Genomic DNA, 22,781 nt, shown 5'->3' with positions numbered 1-22,781 from the left:
TGCAGATCAAAATTCATTTCTGCCTTTAAACATATAAATCCAATTTAATGCCCAATTTTCAGTTGTTTTTTTATTGTATTTACTGATGTTAATAAGATTTAATAGAGTATGTGAAAATGGCAGGTGAAAAGATCATTAAACGAGATGCAATCAACTTCATCATCAACATCTGAGCATGGTGACACAGTATAATAAATAAATATCGGTGATGCTGTTGATTCTGTTAATTTTGTGATAGCGTAATCTGTCTCGCAAGGAAATGTTGCTTTGAACTGTAGTTACTGTACCCGGATGTCAATATCAATAGTGAAAGCCTCTGTCTGACTGGAACCATCAGTAATGTAGAAGCTAAAGCTGTCCCGAAGATGTTCAACGGTTTGATGGACACTCTGCACATAGTAAATGTTGTTAGAGATGATATCCTCAAGGGAGAAGACAACATCAGGCGTGACAGTCACTGCCGCTCCAGATTTTCCATCTAAAAAACAGATGTCAAAATGTAAGGTAAGCATGACAGGTACAGCAACAAAACCTGCATGTTATAATCAATTAATTCATATTGTAAATATTTAATCAGGGAAGCAAACAGATGGATATAAACAGTTATTTGAGTAGTATGAACTGGGTATGAAAAACTAATGCTAAATGTTAATAAATGTTAATAATTGATTGTACAACAGGAATGTCCATTCTTTACAGAGGTAAACTGTGCATAACAGATTCTAGTATTCCACTGTGAAATGTGGAGAAGCAAAAGAAAGAACAGGCAAGTTTGGTAAACTATATAGCACAAGCATGGGATAATCACCGGGAAAACTGCCAATTTACCATGGTGAACGTTCATATTGTCAGCTAAAAAAAAAAAAGCAATGATGCAGCCTGTAAAATACAGAGCACAGCCACACACCACTGTTTGAGTTTTCAATGTAGCCGTATTTAGGTGGTGTGATTAGTTGTATCAACAAGTCCTTCTTCGAAGTGTCTGGATCCGTTGCTAAAATATTCCTTGATGACAGCAGTACTCTGCCACCCTCTTCCACCTGCGTGAAGTGAAAAGAAGAAGATAGAAGGTATACTAAAAAGAAGACCAATGTTTATTATTATGTTTTCATCTAAGACATTGCACAATTCAGTGCATAAGGTGTTCACATTTTAACAATTAACAATGCTAAAAAGATACCCAAACAGCATGTAGACATCATGCTATTCCTGGACATGCTTATTTCAAGCATGCCCAGCCTGACTGTGCTTCATACGGATAACCCAGTAAATCAGCTTGGCTATAACGTACCGTGATTCCACTGCTGACTGTGGCAACTGGAGGCTGCTGCTGGATGGACTTTATAGTGATAGTGAACATTTGGTTGTCAAGGTGATTGTTGTCAGCGTCGTAGACAACATAATGAAAGATATCAGTGACAGGCTGACTACCAGTCTCAAAAGAAGTGGTGTAGCTGTTAGGACAGAAAGTTTACATTAAAATTCCCTCAGAGTATATTTTATAATTTCTGATGTTTGAATATGGTAATCATAAAAACGTTCCTTACTACATTTTGATCTATTGCCCCAGTAAATCATATTTTTTTTGTTGCATGAATTTTGCAGATTGATTTGAAAATCAAAACTGATTTTCGCTATAAAAACAAATAACGTTCTTAATAAGGGAGACAAATTGATGGTACATTCAGTATGGGGACATGCAAAGCTCATTAAATTACGGCTATTTTACATCAGCTGTGTTTTATGGTTTTAATGAAATCGTCTTATTAAAGCATTTCTCTAGAAAGCTAACTTTCTACCTTAGCATTTGTTACCTTATTCTTTGGCGATTAATGTCCTCCATGGTAAACGATGAAAACTCAGAGAGTTCATGTATCTGGCTAAATTCTGTCATTGTGAGCATCCCGTACATGGGCAAAGAAATCAGCTGAATCCTTATCTTGTCATCTGGAGAGTTGTTATCCTGAAAATAATGCAAACAATTCAAATGTTAACATTTAAAGCTGTACAGAAACATAAACACATTGTAACCTTACCAGATAGCATTAAAGTTAAACGGCATATGAATTTTTATGCAGTTGTATTGCTATTAGACAGAGGTCAGTCCATCAATCAAAGCTGGTCAAGAGCTGTATCTGTCTGGACTGGTAACAAAGGGCATTTAGTCAAGGGCCTCAGAATTTCAGATAGGAGACAGCCACAAGATTTGAAATTAACAATTCTTTACTGCATTTGACAAATGATCATGCCCATAATGAAAAGCAATATAATCTGGCCCATGGCCTTGTCCATTGGAGCTCGATAGCCACCCCTCTACGCTGGCTGAACTGTGATGTAATGTATATTGATTGAATGATAACTAATGCCAGCAGGGAGGACAAGTGGCACTCTGGGCCACCTTCCCCACAGACAAGTCGTGCTGCAAGGTGGAAGCAGGAGAGAAGGACCAAACAAAGAAATGACAAGGATGCGTAGACGAGGGAGCTATTTAAAGGAACAGTTTGATTACGTATGTGATTAGTGGGTGGATTCTCCTTTCAGAAACATAGCATAGTTTCCAAAAAATTCAAACAATTAATCCAGGCTTGACCAAACCCTTTAGCCAAGCTTGTAAATGTTAACTGAAAGCAACTGACAACTAAAGCCAGAGTTCAGCAATTTTTCCTCTTTTAACCTTTTTGGCCAATGAAGGGGCTCAAATTTGCCATTATAAAACCTGCAGCACATATCATGAAAGCACTACGAAGTGTGGTAACCAAGAGTGGTAACTCCCACAATCATGATGAAGCAGCCTGGTATGAATAACTCAGGAAAATCATACAGCTTAAAAAATTCATTGGGTAGCCGAAAACTGTCAATGGGGTATGTGTTAAAGACTTTTGAGGTGGGCTGAAACAGCCCAAATGTTTTTTCTGAAGGGTTTAGTTCAGCAAAACACGCTTACAACATATGCAATGTGAGATCTTCCAATGACAGTGGTGCTCGTCTCAGATACTTCTATCGAAAGCAAAGAACCAGAAGCCAGTTTTGGTCCACCATTCCCAGTCACTGACACCAACACCCTCACTTGCGTTGTTACTGTAGTGACCCCATCAGTCACAGAGAACTCAATGCTGTCCTCTTCTGTGGTTTCCCCATCGTGTAAATACTGAAGGGTGTTCTGGGTGATATCATCAAATTTAAAGATGTCTCCTGCAGCAGATTAAGAGAGCATTAAGAACCCAGGGAGATGATACAAAGTGTGTGCCAAGATTCAGTGTGAAGAATGAATTGAAGGGAAAAAGGACAGTGTGAAAGATAACAATAAAATGACCACACAGGTATTCTATATCAATGTCTGTTTTTAGGTACAATATACACTATTTTGAAGCGTGCTTTTTCTACAGCAAACAGACATAAACTCCTAAAGACTTTCTTGAGTGGAAAGAGTTTATAACTAAGACAGCTTCCAGGTGATTAATTATTTTGAGGAGTTGCTGCCGGATTCTGTCAAGTGTATGTTGCAAATGGCCTGTTGCCCTTAATCCTGAAATATGTAGCATAGGCTCATAAGACATGGTACAATATGATGTGACATGTCTTCTAAAAAAAAAAAAAGGAAAATAAAAGAGAACAGCTGAACAGTTATTTTAAATCAAGCAGTTTTAAGGAGACAATATAGATCTATACCAGCTTTAAGTAAGTGCTAAATCAAAAGGAACCTGGGAATGCTTAAACTGAAGAAAAAGTATCTAGCCCACAGCTTCCTTTTTAATAACTGGGGGTAAAGGACTAAATACAGTATCAACTAAATACATGAAAACTTGCCACTTCTCATTTGAGTCTGGAAGCCATAGTCAGACTTCATCAAGCTGCCATGCCGAGGTGCCTCCATTAGCTCAAAGATGAGGTCCTCTGGGTCTGTATCTGCATCCCTGACTGCCAGCTGCTGACCTGAGGAAAGAAGTTGCCCCAAGGGTTACAGTTTAATTAAAATCCAAAATAGAGCCTGAACAATATGTTCAGTTCTATCAATATACTGCATAAGCATAAGGCTTTGATGATAACATTATCAAAGCTATTTATAACTACTGTATAGATATATTATAACAACCTCAGGTACAGCATGGCAACACATATCCACTTATAGGAGTTCACAGGGGGAAAGAGAACGGAATGAATGCTTCTTTCTTTAACAGTGGGCTGCTAGAGTGAAGAAGCCTGGCATATGTTTGTCTTACCTACAGGTACTCTGCCACCCTGGCTAACCTCAATGGAAGGATCAGAGATTTGGAAGACAGGCGACTGCTGATGGTTAGAGAGCAAGTGAATAGTAAACTCCATTTCTGGAGTGGTGTGTTCTCCATCAGATACTAAAACATAATGAAAGAGGAGATACTGTAACACTGAATTCTAAACAGATTCAGTGTGTTAAACAAGCACCATAAATAAAACAGGCAATGCTGCAATAGCTGACAATGCCTCAACATCATTATATTTAAAACATGTTAAATGCAGAATCCCTTACTCATCGTATGAAACATACAGTATCTCTGCCATTACACAGTAAAAAGATCCAATACCCTTATATGAAAAAGTAGTGTCAGTGATATACTGTTAACAGTATACATTAGATGCAGTTTTGGCTTTGACACAGATTATATTTGAAATATGCTGTATTATTTATTCAACTAATTTTAGCATCCTTACTGCACCCATAACTCAATCAAATCAGTATAATTCACTTCAAGGATAATGCATTTTGTTTAAACATTTTGTTCTTTACAATTAGGGATAGCTGCCATTTAAAATGTTTTCTTAGTTTTCTAGCGAATGAATGTAGGGATGTGGTGAAGTAAAGAGAAGGAAACTGAGTTATGATCAATGTACTATACAGAGAAAGACATACTGAATCAGTCCATTATTAGTACAGCAGGTTTACGAAGGGCGGTTTTCAGTACATCTACCAACAAGCTTGTAAACTCAATTGGTACGTTTATTGAAATGATTATTACTGTATGTATAAATTGACTGTACTTTGGAAGATTACCAACAACAGTTCTTTGTCATTAGTAAGTAAAACTGTTTTTAAAATCATAAAATGAAGCCCACAGCCATTGCCTTCTTTTCAGCTTCATTTTTTGGTTCACATGCCAAAGCTTTTTATTTGGTGGCACACACATGTCTGATGAGGCCCATGCATTGCGTTTTACATGTTGCAATCTTTTTAAATCTGCAACATATAAAATTACATGCCTGCAGCAGTACAAGGTCTAAGCGACACATCCTATACTATTACCTCAATAGAATATTTGTATTGTTCTAAGTGTAAACCTGAGAACAAAAGTAGCCTGATCATTACATGCCTATGGGGACACATGTTTTACTATAAATACTTTGTCTGTGGTTTTCTATTTCCCCAGTGGAATCTTTACAAAGTGCAAATTCACGTTAGATTAATAATAGTACTATATGCTGCTACACCCATACAGTTTAATATGGATTTAAAGCTGGTGTCATTCAACATGAAGATTTTTTTTTTTTTTTTACAAGAAAGGCAAAGAAGTATATGCTTCTGATCCCAATATAGATATTGAAACCTGTTATCACATTAAACCAGTGTGACATTCATTACTTCACCCAATTATAACCAAAGGCAGATCATTTTATACAATGCCAATGTTTTTAGTCTTTTTGATGAAGAACACAAACAATAGTTAAGTAGAAAAGTCATTAGGAAACAATTAGTGATCACTGAAGTGGGTACTGGTGTTCTTTAGAGATGTCATTATTTTTCTTAGGAAATGGGTTCGAAAAGAGGACAGCTGCTAACAATGCTATTGACCCAGAACCCAAAGGTGCAGTGTTATACTGATACCTGTCAAATAGACATTCACTGACTCAGGTAGACCTGGAGAAATAAGATGTTGTTATTAAGAAGCTAAATCTCAATATAATTTAAGCTGTCCTCTACTTTTTTGCTTATCTATTTGAAATGTCATATTAGTTAAACGTACATGAAAACGTCAGACATTAGTCTAGGAGTTAGACATTAAACATCTCAATACAACATTTGCACATCTAAAATCCAACATTTTCTTCAGTCTAAACATATTTTTAAAACACATGTCTGCTTATATAATTAAAATGTTAATGGGACAAATAAAATATAGATAAATGAAATCATGTTATTGCAAAGAGTTGATTTTTCAGGAAAAGGGTATTTTTATTGTCTTATTTTTATTTATTAGTTTAAATTGTTATTATTGTGTTAACATTAATTTAAACAATTTACTTCAAGTACAGGTATGTTAAAAATCCAGTGTGTTATAATTGTCTGTGTGTAAGTGATATGATTTCTGAAGGTCAGGTCTCACTCACCTGTGAATGAATAGAGGTAAAGCTCTCGGAGGTGGGAGGGGGCCATGGGGGGCCTATACAGGATTTGGCCCTGATTAATTTCTGCCTGAGTGAAAAACTGAACTGGGGTGTAGGGCCTGTCCTGGTGCTCAATAGCACCTGAAAGAAACAACAGAACAATATCATCCAAGAGACCTGTTTCTTCATTAATATTACCATCATGGATGGTCTGTACAATGTACAACAAAAAAAATCTACAAAAAAAAATAAAAAAAAATAATTTCTGAAAATATACATCCCCTGTGAATTTCTCATCTCTAGGATAAAACTACAATACAATAAAGCAACAAACAAGTAATACCTGTAAAGTAGCCTCAAATCAGTGCTGTTTTCGAGAGACGATTGTTATCTTTCATAATTTATCATTTATGTAGTTGCTCGACAAACTCTTACCTTGTCCCTGCGACAGTGGTTTGGTGACATTATAGACAAGTTTTTCGCTTGGAGCTTCTGTGTCCACAAAGGAGAGTGCAGCAGGTTCAATCACTGTGACTCGGTCTTCAAGAGCCTGCAGATTTAAAAAATACATCCACACAATTCCAGTACATACCGAGGGATTGAAATGTCTATTTTATTCTAAAGAATGTATAAAAGCCCTGGACTGTCAATGTGAACCTCACAGCTTAAATAACAGTATAGTTTTCTACAGGGTCGTAAAGCAATAGCAGCTTCAGTGGGTTCCTCCTTTTGCAGAGACATTTTTACATAATGAAATGCATCAATGCCACGTTTTGAATACACGGTAAACATGTACTAAATGGACAGATCTTATCAGCCAGTAACCTAAGAATGGATTTTTGAACAGCATCTGTCTTTAACAGCCATTGATGTCCAGTCCCTGTCAGTTAATTTAAAAGTTACTCATTATCATCAATCCTCATTTTTCTTCACTTTCTAACAGACCGAAAGGAGGCACGTTAATCTTACTGTTATTTGTAGGGTTGTTCCTGGAGACAGCTGGGGGAATCCTGGTGTCTGGGGCATCACCCTAATCCTGAACGTGTGGCTGTCGCTCAGTGCTTGCTGTGGCTTTCCCCCCGTCGATACCTGAAGAGGTCACAAGAAAGGGATGGTTTAGATGTCTATTCAACAGTATACTTCTTCTCATTAGGGAATTAGCCATGCCAGACTTTATTATGAGGTTTATTTTTAGATTATCTTTTTTTTTTTAATCTACGGTATAATGTGCGACATTTACTTGCTGAGACATCTTTCGAAAGTAAACAATTATACACTTGAATTGATTTTGGCTGCTTTCTATACTATGCAACCCTTCAGTGTTAAAAAAAAAAAAAATTAAGAAAAGAAACAAAAACTAGTTTCTGGTTCAGGCAAGTTAAATATTCTTGGAACACATTTTTATATGTTTTTTATATGTTATTTGTCGTAATGAAGTTCAGAGAATGGAAGATGTCACAGGTCAGAGTCAACATCTCTCATTAATCCAACTCAACGTAGCTGAACAGGCAGCAATGCCAAATGAACTTGCCTGCAGGTTTGTAAACTGGCAAAACGTCATGACACACTGGGGTCTAAAGTATTTTAATGACTTAAACAGCACCGGGCCTACGAACTGACTCCCTTCAAACTTGTAAACCTTTTCCAATGTAATTTCATTGTACTAAGCATTAAACTAATGTTCATAATTATTACAAAGGGCAGTAGTACTTAGATCTGCCCATGTAAAATCTAGTTAACAGCCTTTAGTGAGACATGGTTCAGTCAAATCTCATTCATCAAGGAACTCACTGGAAATGAGACCTCAGTAATGATTCACTTTCTAAATAAAAAAATGCAGCCACCATGCAGGGTTTGTGTTTTTATTCACTATTGACTTGTTTGGTCATTTTATAAAATACTCAATATAACCCATTACCAAAAAGTGAAAAACAAAGACATATACTGAGCATCAAAAGAAATGTATCACATATTTGTGCACCAAAAGAAACATATTACTTATATTTGAGCATCACAAGAAACTTGTTACTTATATTTGGATAAAATTAACTAGATGTGATCGCAAAATGACAAACTGTTTTAGATCAGGTGCAGCGACTTTTTATTGTGCTGATTAACAATCGACATCATGAAGATGCTACAAAATGATCTGTCGATCTTGGGCAGGTGTTGTGACTCTTGGTCTCCCAGTTCGTGGCCTGTCATTGACAGAGTGTGTCTGGTTATACCGTCTCGGCAGGTTTGAAATTGCTGACTGTGAGCACCCAAGACGTCGAGCCACTGTATACTGCCCTAGTCCAGCCTCCAACATCTCGATTGCACGAAAGTGCTGCTCTCTTGATAGATGTAGCTTTTTTTTCTGTGATTTTCTTTAATGCTTTTATTCAAGATTGCAATTCAGCAGCTGAAATCACTCCATCTCCAGTGTCTAATTAACAGTCTCACTAATTAGGTGATTAAGTGCATATGCTTCAGTCATAGTCACTCAAGCGTGTCATGGTCAAGGATGAATGATCGCGTGATAAGTTTCTTTTGATGCTCGGTATATTTCAAGCCATTTTTTTAAATTGAACTGCTAAAACCAGAGCCCCCAGTTTCACCTGGAACTGGAAGGTGTCACTCGGAGCCCCTGAGCCAGAATGCCTATACCACACAATCCCATCATTGACGTCCTGTTGGGTGAACGAGGTGGTGACAGTGGCTACTCTCCCGTCAGGCAAACGCTGCCAACCATCTGCTGGGCTGTCAGCTGGCATTGGCACCAGCAAGATAACGTCACCTAGAAAAAGCAACAGAAGCGTGAACTTAACATTTTGATAAGGATGTTTCTTGGGGTACAGCTATGGCCAAAAGTTTTGCATCACCTAGAATTTTAGGATTGAGACAATTTTAAAAAATAACTATATGAACATAATCTAGAGCTTTTGTTTAACATCATGCAGTCAAAGAAACTGCAAAATGATATTGCAATAGTTGAAAGCCCTAATAGTAGTACCAAAACTCTGATAGTATTTCATGTTACATTTTGAAATATCAAATTCTTCAATTTTTTTCATTAAGTATATAGATAATTACAAACTCGTATGTTAACGTAACATTATTCAGCAGGGTTTTCGTCCGACTTTATGAAGCAAATTAGTTAATTCTATAAAATGATGCAAAACATTTGTCCAGAACTATAATTGTCACATTGCTTTTGGGCCATATAACATTGATACTGTAAGTTACATTTTCAAAATATGAAACAAACAGTAATTTCAGTAAGACAAATGACATAATTACCAAATCTGAGGCTTTCTTTGGAAGAAGCGATTGTGTAAATAATCTCAGAGTCACTGGAGCCTCGTTCTTCTGCCTTTAAGTATTTGCTTGTGATTTGTAGCATTCCACCCTCAGGCACCAAAGCTAATGAGTTGGACATCAAATGAGGGCCTTTATCATTCTGTACAAATACAATATTTGTAATGTTTTTTATTTGTGGTTTACATTTGTGTACAAGCTATGCTAGGCTGAGATTTGTGTTACAGGCATTTCACATTTGTATTATATACATGTACAGATACATTATGTTTTCAAAATAAATGTTCATGTTGAATAGCTACCGTAACTGTGAGTTACATAACTTTAAGGATGTACCAAAAAAACAAAAATTCAGCCATAAACAACAATGTTCTATGTGCCCCCCCCCCCACTTCCTCTCCAGTAATCAGAGGTTATCCAGCAGTCTTCCCTGACATGAAGGCCTGTTGAATAGTAGTAGCAGGTGTGGAGCACTACAGTGGAAATTCCATTCTGCTGAACTGGGGCTCAGGTGGTACTGTGTACATTCTTCACTTTCTGAGGTGCAATATGATCAACATTGTTCACATTCAAAGAAACAAATTCCTACAATGTTTATCAGGGTGGCTCAGTTTAGTTGAGCAAGTCACAAAAACATAAATAAACACAATATGAAGTAAAATGTGCTTCTGCAGGGGAAGCAAAGAGGCTGCAAATCTGACATCCAGAACATTGTGTGATTAGAGAAGTACTAAGGAATGTATGCAAACCACACAGCCCTGACAGTCAAAATGCAGCCTGATAAACTAATTGGTCTCTTTCAGCACTTAACAACTAGACAAAGAATCACCTATATAATAGTACTGTTGTTGAAGAAGACAAAGAGGCTTGAATCTGAAGAACAAAACTATCATTTGAAGGCTGTCAAAGGTTTTATTTTCCAAGTTATGATTAAAATCTCCATATTTGTAATCTCTTTGTTCTTAACTTTTGACCCCAGCCTTCATTGTTGTTTAGTTCTTGGAGCTTCAGATAAAATACACACAGCCCCACATTAGTGAGGTCATAGTCACACTGTATGCCAAAGGGTGGCCCAATTTCAACTGTACTAAAGATACTATATCTAAGCAAATCTGGCAGGTTTTTTATTATACTCAATCTCTGGGTTTGAACAGACAAAGTGTATGTGGCATATTTGTCACATCTTTTTTTTTTTTTTTTCCCAGTGCAATTACAGGAGATCATTCTTCCATACATAGAAATGAGAAAACAGTGCTGCTTTGGAACCAATCAGAACATATACAGAACATTTACACGGGTGTACATTCTTGCCTGACCCTCAGGATTACACGACCAGTACCATCAGAACCAGAACTATAGCCATGATCAACATTGGTCTGAATGGTATTATATTTCAGATATCCATGAAGTTTTTTGTGTATGTTTAGTTTTCCCTTTCTGTATTTTGCCTGTTCACTAGACAATTACATGCCATGCTTTGACATGTTCTGTACCAATAATTAATACACAACATCAGTAAAGTAGCAGTGACTAACACTCCACCTCCACAATGATGCCATGGTGTCATGTGATGTTGTGGCAAGAGTACAGTTAAGGAATGTCACTCACACAGTGCAAAAGAACCCCCAGCATTACTCAAATACAAAGACTAAGTATCTCAGTGTCCCAGGTCTCTCATTGAGGACCATACAATAGTTTAGGGTCTCCCAAGCCAAGACAGGCTTTATGCATTCCATGTCCTGATTATCATTTTCTTCCTTTAGAATACAATGTACCAGTAGTGTAAAAAAAAAAAAAAAACAGGCAGTAACTTTAACAGTGGTGTATAACTTATATGTCATAGAAGAAAGATGTTTTTATAGCTTGTGGGTTTTTTTTTTTTTGTGGATGTCAAATGAAACAAAAAACAGCAGTACAGTGATTTTGTGCACTGGAATTTCTTTTGTGTGCGTTTATGCTCTACATCAAAGTTCAAGCGCCAGTGCAGCACAAGGCCATTCTAAATCTTTGATTATTCATGGCTGCCAGGGAAGGAAAGGCCAGCTATTGTTCACAAACTCTTCAGAAGAGCCAGCTTGCTGAAGGTATTAAGATTAAATGCAATCACTAACTGAAAGGCATGGCATTGCTGGAACACCTGTTTTCCCAGGGTTGAGAAAGGTCACTGTTCTCACGTAAATCAATCAAACAATTGTTTTTATTCATTTTCCAATTTTTCACCCAATTTTGGAATGCCCAATTATTATTCAACCTGGCTCACTGCTGCAACCCCCAAACTAACCTGGGAGAGACCAAGAAGAGCACTAAAAGGCTTTCACCAAGGAGTTATTTGGCTGCTTCAGTATTATTCATTTAAAGTTAATCATTATAATGTTTAAGTTGAGTAAGCGGCAAAACACAGGTGTTTTAAAATAGCTTATAACCAAAGGTGCAGGTAAAAAAAAAAAATCCTTCAATATTTTGGCCTGGCAGTACAGTTAATCAATGTATTTTTGTATTAGTGTAATATCTTTATTGTGACAGATAGTGATTGTCACAGCAATTTAACAAACACAGACAATAGGTGGGACTTCCCATCTTGGTCAACAAACTTATTCCCCAGCTACTCAACAAGTGGTGCTTATGGCCAAGCAAACCTTGACCTACACATGTAGTTTAATCAAAACTGGACAAACGATTCACCAAAAATCTTCTTATTGTATATTCAGCGCATTTGGAATGTCCAGCATCTTAAAGAGACACAGATTTTTATGCTGGAGGAAAATCTATCAAGTTACACAGTTGAATTAGATTAGATTAGATTTCTGTATGCATAATATAACCACCCACATGAAGCCTCGGTGCCCACATCCTCATTAAGATCTTATTAGAGATCAGTAACCGGCTTATCAATGCAATTTATCTGGATGATTCGCCTATGCAAACTTTGGGGGATTTAAATGATATTAGTATGTAACAATGTCATTACCATTCAAAGGATATCTGTGATTAACTCAGTTGGTGTTATAAAGACATTTGTCAACACAAAAGCATTTGGAATGTAACATGAGAATTACTATCAAAGAGAACTTGTGCAAATCTTGTCTACAAAGCCTGGAGCTAAGATAGCATTTGAATCAATGGCAGAGTTTGGACCAAGACCAAAAGACTCCTTCTGTCTAGACATCTTAAGAGACAAGGCCTGTCTTGTAGTGGTTCCCCAGGCGATTAAGGAAAGCTGATCATTAAGTAAGAAAACTGCCCTGGATGCTAGCAAGGCACCAGGAGGCAGTTGGCTATAAAACCAGTAATCTTAGTATCATACATGTCCTGCACCAAGAACATAAAAACACATTGCCAGTGTGGCAAAAACAGGTCACCGTGACATCAACAGCAACTATAAGAGGACCTAATAGCACATGAACAAGCACATGTTAAACAAAATCATCAGCTCAGCTAGTCTCTTCACAGCTTTCCATGATCTACATCTTGTAAGCAATGTACTGTTCTGAAGATACTGTATAGGTTTCATTAAGCTAACTAATCAGCAGAACACTTTCAACAGTACCTTCTGACACCTTGTTTTTCAGGACAAACATAAAAATGTGAGTGTGGCATATGAGTAGGCATCTCAGCTCTATCCCTGGGGTTATACATTTCCCTGCAGGGGATAATAAAGATATCCTGTCTTTCACTTTGATCAGCTAGGCTTGTCTGAGAAACTTTAACCCTGCAACCCAAAGTAATTAATGCAGCAACTGTGATATATGTACTTATTATGCTGTGTAATTCAGCCATCAGAATGGCACTGACAGATAAACCGGGCATTCTTTTCCTTTTAAGAGAATATGTGTGCCCAAATTATTGTAGGGGAATGCAGTTTACAGTGTATGCTCCTAACCTTTTGATTAATCGTAATCTGGAGTAGAATGTTCTGGAAGCTGTGGCCATCATTCATCTGCAGAAGCACCAGGTCTTGTTGGCTGTCAGTGCCATCGTGAACGTACTGCAGCTGCCCACGCTCCAGGTCATCCGGCCTGAACTGCTGCACAGCCACGTCACCATGGAGACGGACCAGGCGGCCATGCTTGGGAGGATCCAACACCATGACCAGAATGTCTTGAAGATTGTCATCATCTTCAATCTTCAACAGCGAACTGGAAATGGTACCTGCTTCTCCTTTGTTGACCAGCAAAGCTTCATTTGTCAATACATATGGAGCCTACATAAAACAAGAAAAAAATGCATTAACTATTTTAGTTTTCATTTTTAACATATATCCCTAAACATTCCAAATGGCCACTAGTTGAGACATACCAGGTTTATATTAAAACTTGTAACTAGATGTACTAAAGTGTTGCACCTGTCGCAATAGTCACAAACCAGTTGGAAGTCTTGTGTAAAATGTTCTAAATAAGTGCAATTCTATTTGCGACTTTTTAGGGAATGCTTTGTGGCAGCAGTTTTTCTATGCAATTCAAGCTTAGATAAATATGTCCTGCAGGAAGTTATAAAAAAGGGGGCAGAGAGGTGCAAATGAGGGTTCTCAAATATTGTAATGAGATATACAAAAGTTTCCGGCAATTGCATGAAGTTGTTCAGAACATTTGTAAACATATTTTAAACAGTAGTAATTGTTGCTGACATTTCCCAGTCCGCTTTTTCTTGTGTGTTGACAGTTGTTCTCAATGCATTTCTGAGGCGAACACCTAAAAAAAAAGTACCTCATTTTCACAACAGGCAGGGTGTACTTACAAGCCTTGAAAACAAATTTCTATGACATCTCTGGTTTCCCCAACGTGTTGGGAGCAATAGACTGCACACATGTGCCACTAACCCCTCCAATTCATTCGGAGAATCTGTATAGGACCATGATCAATTTGTTGTCAACAGTATATGCTACTACATAGGCCAAAGTAAAAAAATAAATAAACAAATAATAATAATAATAATAAATAATAATAATAATAATAATAATAATAATAATAATAATAATAATAATAATAATAATAATAATAATAATAATAATGCTACAATCATTTAGTTTCAATTTAAAATAATCTTTTATTCGCACTGTACACCAGTGTGTACAATGCAGCAGCATAATTTATTGTCTATTACTGGTAGGCTAAAGTAAAACAAAAGTGCTCTAGGTATTCATTTGATTTTACTACAGTACTGTATACAGTATGGGTCTCCTGTACAGATTTATATTTTTACATAATGTAATGTGTAGCCTACCCAAAACACGTTAGTGTTATTTCAGCGTAATGATTTACATTTAAAATGCATTGAGCACTATAAATGTATGTGTGTGCAATTTTATTGTAATGTTTTGAAACCCGACACCTCTTTATGTAGGACAAACATGTCTGGCTTAGTGAGGGGCTACTGTATGATGATGAAAAGCTTTCTGGGCGTGAAGGTGGGAGCCCCACTACAGATTCTGATGGGATTAAACTCCCTTTCAGTTTTATATATAACGGTATTAAAATAGGTAAAATGAAGATGGAACAGAATGCAGTGTACAGATGATGTTTACATTTAACAAAAACAACGTTACACTTTGGACACCCTTTTTAGGTTTCCTTTGATTGTTACTGAATGACCTGTATCTTCAAGTCAAAAATGCAAGATGATTCAAAATATAAACTTTTAAAAACTTGTTTTCCCTTTGCCAAACCATGCAAAATACTTCAAGCCGTCTCATTCACCTCAAGTGGATTGCTTATATCCCAGGGCCAAGCCCTGGTCATATCTTTATTGCTGCCTTGTTTTGACTATAAAACTAGTACCAGTGGTAAAACTATGAAAGCAATAGTGTCTGAAAACCCCCTTCAACACGCTCCTTCTTGAGTTCTTTTACCTCCAGTTTTAAAAGAGCTGTACCAACCCTATTAGCTTAGGCCACCAAGGTGGTGAGGAAGTTTTTATTCGCTCCTTCGCTTTTTAATTTGGTGTTGTGTATAAGTGCTCACTAAAAAGGAGAACAGTTATACTGCAGGTAACTAACAACTGTGTAGATAAAACTTAACTGACTTGCCAATTCACCTCAACCACAGTCTCTGCATCGTAACTGTTATGGTGTCTGCTTCAACTAACCAAAAAAACACAAAGTTAACTAAGCTGCCCACAAGTAGCTGTAGTAAGTTTCAGCATTCCATTAGCACGTTTATAGAGTTTACTGAATCACCGTGTCCAAAAGGCAATTTGGTAAAAAGCTATGTCTGTTAATTTGTACAAGTGCCCTATTCAATTAAGGTATTTTCTCAAGAGCAGGGCTGGGCATGAGGACTATTATGTGCCAGCAATGTCATGAAAAAAACAATCTTACTATAACTATGAAGCTGGCTCTACAAGTGACTTGCATTGCTAGCAACCATACTGTCCATACGCTTTATCCTAATTGATTTTGGTGGGAAGTTAAAAAAAAAAAAAAAAACCAACGCCAATGAGTAACAGGAAAAAAATGGCAGTACATCATGTAATGTTCAATACACCTCTGTACAATTAAAAAAAAACTTGCAGATTCATTAGATTGAATCAGTGCAGCCTTGGCTGCTCATAGTGCATCCTTCTGGACTGTATTTTGTTAGACCTGGCTGGAAATGCTGCAGGAGAGCAACAACATGCGGCAGACTGCTCAGGTGTAGCTTTCTACGCTCAATACTTGTCTGGGAGGACACTGCAGTACATTAGTATCTATAACTCCATACAAGCTCAGGAAGTGTTAATTCCCACATTACCTGCAGAGACACTGCCTGGACATTAATTGGTTTTGGCTGGGAGAACAGCTGCTGATCGCTGACTTTCAGGATGAACTGGCCACTCCTGAAACAATTCAAGCCAAGTTATTAATTAGCTGCCTGCTGGATACAAACCGTTATCACTTGTGAAGACAGATGTAGCTAATCTTGATGAATTTGCAAGCTTACCACCTGACACTACAGAGTTTAAAAAGCAAATGAATAAAGATTAATAATGTGACACAAATCATTAGCTCATTTTCACCAAACGGTGTAAACATTTGTTGCTTCTTAAGACAGGTGGACGATTATTTAAGAGGTCATTCATTTGTAGAAAAAGAGAAAATCTGCTCATATCTACAGTGTATTTAGGTGGCTACGTATGAGACACAATTAACGTAATCCAACAATGTAGATCAATCAACTATATTAAATTATTTGAGATTGGTGCGCCTTTGTTCTTAAATAATATGCATACACACTTTAAACAAGGAAAGGCCAAGATTCCTTTGGAATCCAGCTCAAATACATTTACTTTTCGCAACAGAGACTGTGGGAGCAAAGCACCAACAACATGATTACAGCACATAAAACTTACTTAGATTTTTCCTTGGCATGGATAAATCGCACTGCCTGCTCCCTGAGGTCTCTGAAAGTAAACGTGTCATCCCTGTTCAATCGCACTTCATTCCCTTTCACCATCTTCACCAGCCTCCCATTGTCTGGGAGCTGAACAAGGTAGAACATGAGATTCTCAACACTGGAGTCGGGGTCATGGGCACTCATGAAAGAGAAGTCCAAGGGCTTCGTTCCACCAATCTTCACAATCAAAGTTCCATTCACATGCAGAATGGGTGCTTGGGTGTTTGCTGCAGGAAACCAGTCATAAGTAAGTTTTATGTTATTTGACGGTAGTTTGGGAAGGATTTTCTGAGAGGCCAGATTCACAAATAAAAACACCTACACACCTTCACACATTCTGGTTTTCGTGTTGCCATAGAAACCGTGGCCACAGTCAGAAGTACAACGGCCATTCCTCAGGAAAGAGTTCATGTTGCAGCTCTTGCACTGTTGTGAACTCTCACACTCCAGGCAGCCAGAAGAACAGGCTGCAAAATAATAATAATAATAATAATAATAATAATAATAATAATAATAATAATAATAATAATAAAAAATAAATGACAATATCAATAAATAATAATATCCATAAAAAGGTTTTACAATTTGAAAAAAAAACAGGATAGACAGGTTTTTTTTTAACACATGTTCCTCAGAAAATATTTTTGAAACAATTTAAATACCAGTAAACTTAAAAGAAAATTGGGCCACCTGTTTCCTGTGTTTACCAAAATATAATTTTACACAAACACGTATGCAAATAACTGAAAGAGTCAGAGAGAGTGCTCACCGGTGCATTTTCGCAGCGACTGATCCATGAAATGCTGTTTCCCACACTCCCGCACACACTGTCCCCTCAGCACAGAGTAAGGTTGTTCACACAGCCTACATCGATTAAGTCCATCACACATCTGGCAATTTTCATCACATCCTGGTAAGATAAAGATAAATACTGACTTTCCTATGTAGCCAATGATGATGACATCAACTAGCACCATGCACAGTACATTCTACAGTGAATCAGTATACAGTAAAAACAAAATAAATAGCATATACTAACTCTGGCACCTGTCTCCCTCCTGATAAAAACCCACTGAGCACTGCTCCATACAAGCGCCTTCTTGTAGTATATATCCATCCATGCACTGCAGGCAGTCTATGCTAAGGGGGCCTTTACAGGCATTGCAGCTCCAGTCACACTCTGAAAAGACATGGGAATACACCAAACAAGAGTTAAGGAGTTTATATTTCTACAGTAAGAGAACTTCAAGCAGTGTTAAAGACAAATACAAGGCAGTGTCGTGTCACAAGCCTTTATTTGTAAAAACACAGTTTATTCAATTATCTCATGGAACTATATTGTAATGGCATTCTGAATTGATTAAGTATCTGTGGCATTCTCCGATAGTCAGGTCTAGCTATAATTTTTAAGTTTTGGTTTTTTTTGCAACTCATATACCCTTGTGGACTGTGGGATTGTTGTTTGTTTCTTGTATTGATGTATGTTATGGTTCATACACTTTTTTAACCAATAAAATCAAGGGACCCTACTTTGAAGTATTGAATATTCTGAATTACAGGATGCCCATGACCTATTAAAACAGTCACATTTTCCAGGGATTTACATCTGTATTTTACAAAGGTATATTATATACAATCCACTACCTCTCTCACAGTGCTGAGTACAAAGAAGCACCTGGAATGGCTTTTTCGGTCCTTGTAAACAACATTAACCCTGTTCAACAAACACTAAACAGCAGAAGAGTTCACTTGAAATAAAAATAATTGGTAACTGCAAGCCCTCACCTGCACTTAAAATAGATGTAAAAATTGAATCTTGCTCATTATGAAGCAAACCTTTGTGTGAGTGCCAGAAGACACTGCTTCCAATAGCCAGTAAGTCTTTGAAGGGTCAGTTTGTTAACTCTTGTTCATAAAAAAAGGATTTATGGTAATCCTGTACAAAGCACCCAAAACAAATATTAGGAACCAGTTATTATAAAAGAACACTTTCCATGTACAAGAGCAAAATTACCCTTGCACTAGCCTACACCTGCTTGAAGATTTAAAGAGAAAGAAAGCAGTGCTTGAACTAACAAGACCTCATTCCTTTCTTACACCATTCATTCCATTTTTCATCATCATCTTTTCTATAATTAAATACATTTTGTTATGTAACATGTAATGATTATTTGTATTAAAATGGTATTAGAATAAACTCTAACAACAGTAATTAAGCTGTTAACTATTCATTTCTAAAATCTGTCTCAGCTAAATGAAAGATATCTGAAGAAATATTGAAACATGCTTAATTAAATCAACAGGAGGTACATTTTCTAAGGAAACCTGGGTGACCCCTCCCTCCAAAAAGAAAAATGTGACTGTTACACTTTCCCTCAAAATCAAAAATCTGACGCCCAATCCAAAAGTGTCAGTCATGAAAGGTGTTATTGACAGGTCCAGCAAGCCTTCATATCCACAATGTGATGCATTTCTCACCTTTGCAGGTCCTAGAGGTGAAGTCTAGGTAGTACTGCTGGGCACAGCTCTCATACTGACACTCCCCGAAGAGCAGGACCTTCTGAGGGTCTCTACAAGATGTGCAGGACCCCGCAGACTCACATGTCAAGCAGTTCCTGTTACACGCTGTAAAAGAAAGAGGCGCATCATTCCGTGTCCTCAAGCGGAACTAGTCCAGATATGGACATCACGCCCCTTCCTAAAGTATGTATGCTTTTTCATTGACTACATGTACAGCTAACCTCAGGGAATCAGGTCTTACTTTAAGTCCCTCATCTGTTTGCATTAGAGCAGAGGTTTCTGCAGGCCTGCTGATTAAGGAGGTTTATGGACATGCAGTCTGGTAGGAAAGTTAACATGTAGAACCTAGAAAAATACAAGGGCCAGACCACTGCAAGGCAAAGCAGCTGAAAGCCTTTCCTCTAGCAGCACCATTTATTAATTCATTAGCGACTCATTCAGCATGAAGCTTAAAAAGCAAAATCAGAGTAGAGTTTACTTGGAGAAACTGAACTGAAACACCTGGCCCACTGAATGTGAATCCATATAGATAATTACCCTGACAGACCCGATTCTCATCACTGTAGTATCCAGAGTAACAATGAGAGCTGCACAAGCCACTATGAGACAAGACCAAGCCAGCCTCACAAGAGGTACAAGCAAGATATCCTCCTCCACTGCACGTTTTACATGAGGAATGACACCCTGGAAAAGAAGGGTAAATAGTATATTAACAGGGAGAAACAAATGGCACACACAATACCAACAGGCAGTCAAATGGCTGTTACAAACCAGAACCAGAACACAATGCATTCCATATAGTTAAAGCACATCATTTGTGGTAAAGAATGCTGTAAATAAGTTCTCTCACAGCTGGATTTATATATAATTCACAATCATTGTAAAGGAGTTTAAAATAATATCTGGACTATATATAAAACAGCATTTTTTGAGCCTCAGCTATATCCATGTTGCTGGTTTATATTGTGGGCGGCACAGCGGTGTGGTGGTTAGTGCTGCTGTCTCACAGCGCCAGTGTCCCGGGTTTGAATCTGGCCTAGGGGGTCTGTCTGTGTGGAGTTTGCATATTCTCCCCGTGTTCACGTGGGTTTTCTCCAGGTACTCCAGTTTCCTCTCACAGTCCAAAGACATACTGGTTAGGTTCTAAATTGCCTTGTGCGTGTGGTGCCCTGCGATGGACTGGCATCCCATCCAGGGTGTAGTCCTGCCTTGCGCTCTGTGTATGCCGGGTTAGACTCTGGCTCACCACGACCCTATTAAGGATTAAGCAGTGGATGGATGGATGGTTTATATTGTCTTAAATAGAATCTCTTACTACCTATTAGCTAATGTTAATTGCTGACAAACCACACAATGGAAAAGCAGTATACTGTACTAATGTAATTCATTTAGAATGTTGTTCATCTTACAGGCTAAAGTGTAACAATATACTGTATACAATATACATCTTGCTTTAATTACTTTGATATTGTTCTCCTCTGGCACTAATGAATCTTACTGGAGGCTGGGGCTTCTCCAAGCTCTTGCTAATGTTTGTCCCGATGATTGCACCAGGAGCTTTGACTGGAGCAATCAGAAGCTGTCTGGATCTAGATGAATGCATTTCCGACCTTGCAGCTAGACTCTGATATCACCACAACTCTGCTAGAGACATCTGATGATTTCAACATAGCTGGCTTTCCGTGGCTGTTGATGGCCATTCACACATTGTAATTACATCAAGTATACGTGAGGATTGTAGACATCCTTGCAAAAGGGAACTAAAGTATAAATGGCAGCAGTCAAACAACAGGTGTAACAGTGGTACTACTAGTAACATGCACTGCTTGGAGTAACAACAAGTGTAGTTACTAATCAGCTTTTTAGCAGTACAACGAAGGTGTGCTGTATAATCATGTACAGAACCCATTACGATACTTACTTTTACAAGCCCCTCTATCTGTGTAGTATCCTGATGGGCATTCTGAGACGCACTCCTCACCCAGCAAGAGACCTCTGGGATCCTTACACCACAGACAGACATTGCCATTGTTCTGCTGGTCAGCCACACAACGCTGGCACTGGGAGTGGCAATCTGTCAAACGATATGGAGAATTTACAATCAAAACAAGAGGGATTTGATCTGCAATCAATGTGCTTTATTGTATGTGAGTTTATCTCTGTGAAACAGTTCTGAAGTCTGATTACAATAAAAGTATTTGTGTACAGTATGTCTTTAGAGTCAGGTCTAAAGAAAATGACGGTTGCTTTTTGAAGTACGGTATTTGCTGTAAATCTTCATGTCAACAATGTACTTGGCATCCAATTTATAAAAACAGAAGTGAAAGCCTGAAGCACAATGAGAACATCCACGCAATGCATATTGCTAAAAATCTCCACAGTTGAACTGTCTTTCTTTGTATCTCTGTAATTCAGACCCCTGGGCATTGAGTTGGTATTTACCATGAAGGAGACAATGCCAAGAATGGCATTCTCTGAAAGATTACGCAGGATAAATAAGCACATTCACTTCTGAAAAGGCAAATGGCTTCTGCCCTTCCACTGAAACTACAGTACAGAATTCCCTAAGTTTTACAAAGGTCCTTTGTGCAGCAATAGAACCTGGAAGGAGAGTTCTGGGAGACAACCATCTACTTAAATCATAGGCTAGGTGCACTTGAAAGGTGAACAATTGCAACAAATTACTGGCTTTTGAGAGAAAAGTGATTGGTTTCTAAGGGTCTGACAGCTGGCACATACAGCACAATGAGTTTTTTTTCTTAGAAGCCTTATTCCTGAAAATACCCTGAAATAGATTTAACTGCATTCTGTCATGTGAAGCTTTTATTGCTGTACACCCTTACAAAATCAAACTTAAGCTAGTTTTTTTTCAGCCGAAAACTATTGTTTCACTGAATTGCTGTTGATGCTACAGTAACTGCAGTTTGTTAATGAAAACTATGGATAGAAATTTTTATATCAATTTAAAATTTGCTTTTGTAAGGCTGCTTCGGTGAACAAAAAAAAAAAAAAAAAAAAAAAACACTTCCCCTTGCTGTAGCTGAAACACAGAAAACAACATGGTGGTGAATAATGACTTCGACGAGATGTGCGGCGATATGACTTTCGGACAGCAAAATTAGGATCTTCTCTCAGTTGTGTTTTTCCTCAATTTGTAGCAAAAGTAGGTTGTTGTTCAGTTGCTTGTTATTCTGAGTGCTTCATAAATGATCTGTTAGTTCTACAGTTGCCTGACTG

General features: G+C 37.7%; 1 protein-coding gene across 3 annotated transcripts in view; it reads right to left on the bottom strand.

Annotated features, from left to right (window-relative positions):
- Positions 1–22,781, bottom strand: part of LOC121317383 (extracellular matrix organizing protein FRAS1-like) — a 92,842-nt gene that overhangs the window by 23,784 nt on the left and 46,277 nt on the right. Inside the window, exons 21-42 of one of the 3 annotated variants that reach the window (XM_041253277.1) lie at positions 21,466–21,618; positions 20,082–20,228; positions 19,503–19,649; positions 18,064–18,204; positions 17,794–17,934; positions 17,351–17,491; positions 16,981–17,251; positions 16,383–16,467; positions 13,538–13,858; positions 9,640–9,799; positions 8,958–9,136; positions 7,327–7,446; positions 6,793–6,907; positions 6,361–6,498; positions 5,858–5,890; positions 4,221–4,352; positions 3,808–3,933; positions 2,945–3,192; positions 1,815–1,963; positions 1,292–1,454; positions 908–1,040; positions 288–478 (exon numbers count right to left, since the gene is read on the bottom strand). In XM_041253277.1, the coding sequence (XP_041109211.1) occupies positions 288–478; positions 908–1,040; positions 1,292–1,454; positions 1,815–1,963; positions 2,945–3,192; positions 3,808–3,933; positions 4,221–4,352; positions 5,858–5,890; positions 6,361–6,498; positions 6,793–6,907; positions 7,327–7,446; positions 8,958–9,136; positions 9,640–9,799; positions 13,538–13,858; positions 16,383–16,467; positions 16,981–17,251; positions 17,351–17,491; positions 17,794–17,934; positions 18,064–18,204; positions 19,503–19,649; positions 20,082–20,228; positions 21,466–21,618 (3,434 nt within the window). The remainder of the gene's footprint in view (positions 1–287; positions 479–907; positions 1,041–1,291; positions 1,455–1,814; positions 1,964–2,944; positions 3,193–3,807; positions 3,934–4,220; positions 4,353–5,857; positions 5,891–6,360; positions 6,499–6,792; positions 6,908–7,326; positions 7,447–8,957; positions 9,137–9,639; positions 9,800–13,537; positions 13,859–16,382; positions 16,468–16,980; positions 17,252–17,350; positions 17,492–17,793; positions 17,935–18,063; positions 18,205–19,502; positions 19,650–20,081; positions 20,229–21,465; positions 21,619–22,781) is intronic. The other 2 variants (XM_041253260.1, XM_041253268.1) reach the window with 2 other exon arrangements.

Source organism: Polyodon spathula, chromosome 1 (genome assembly GCF_017654505.1).
Source record: "Polyodon spathula isolate WHYD16114869_AA chromosome 1, ASM1765450v1, whole genome shotgun sequence".
Lineage (NCBI taxonomy): Eukaryota > Metazoa > Chordata > Actinopteri > Acipenseriformes > Polyodontidae > Polyodon > Polyodon spathula.
Note: the sequence above shows the minus strand (reverse complement) of the source record. Positions and strands in the feature narration are given on the sequence as shown.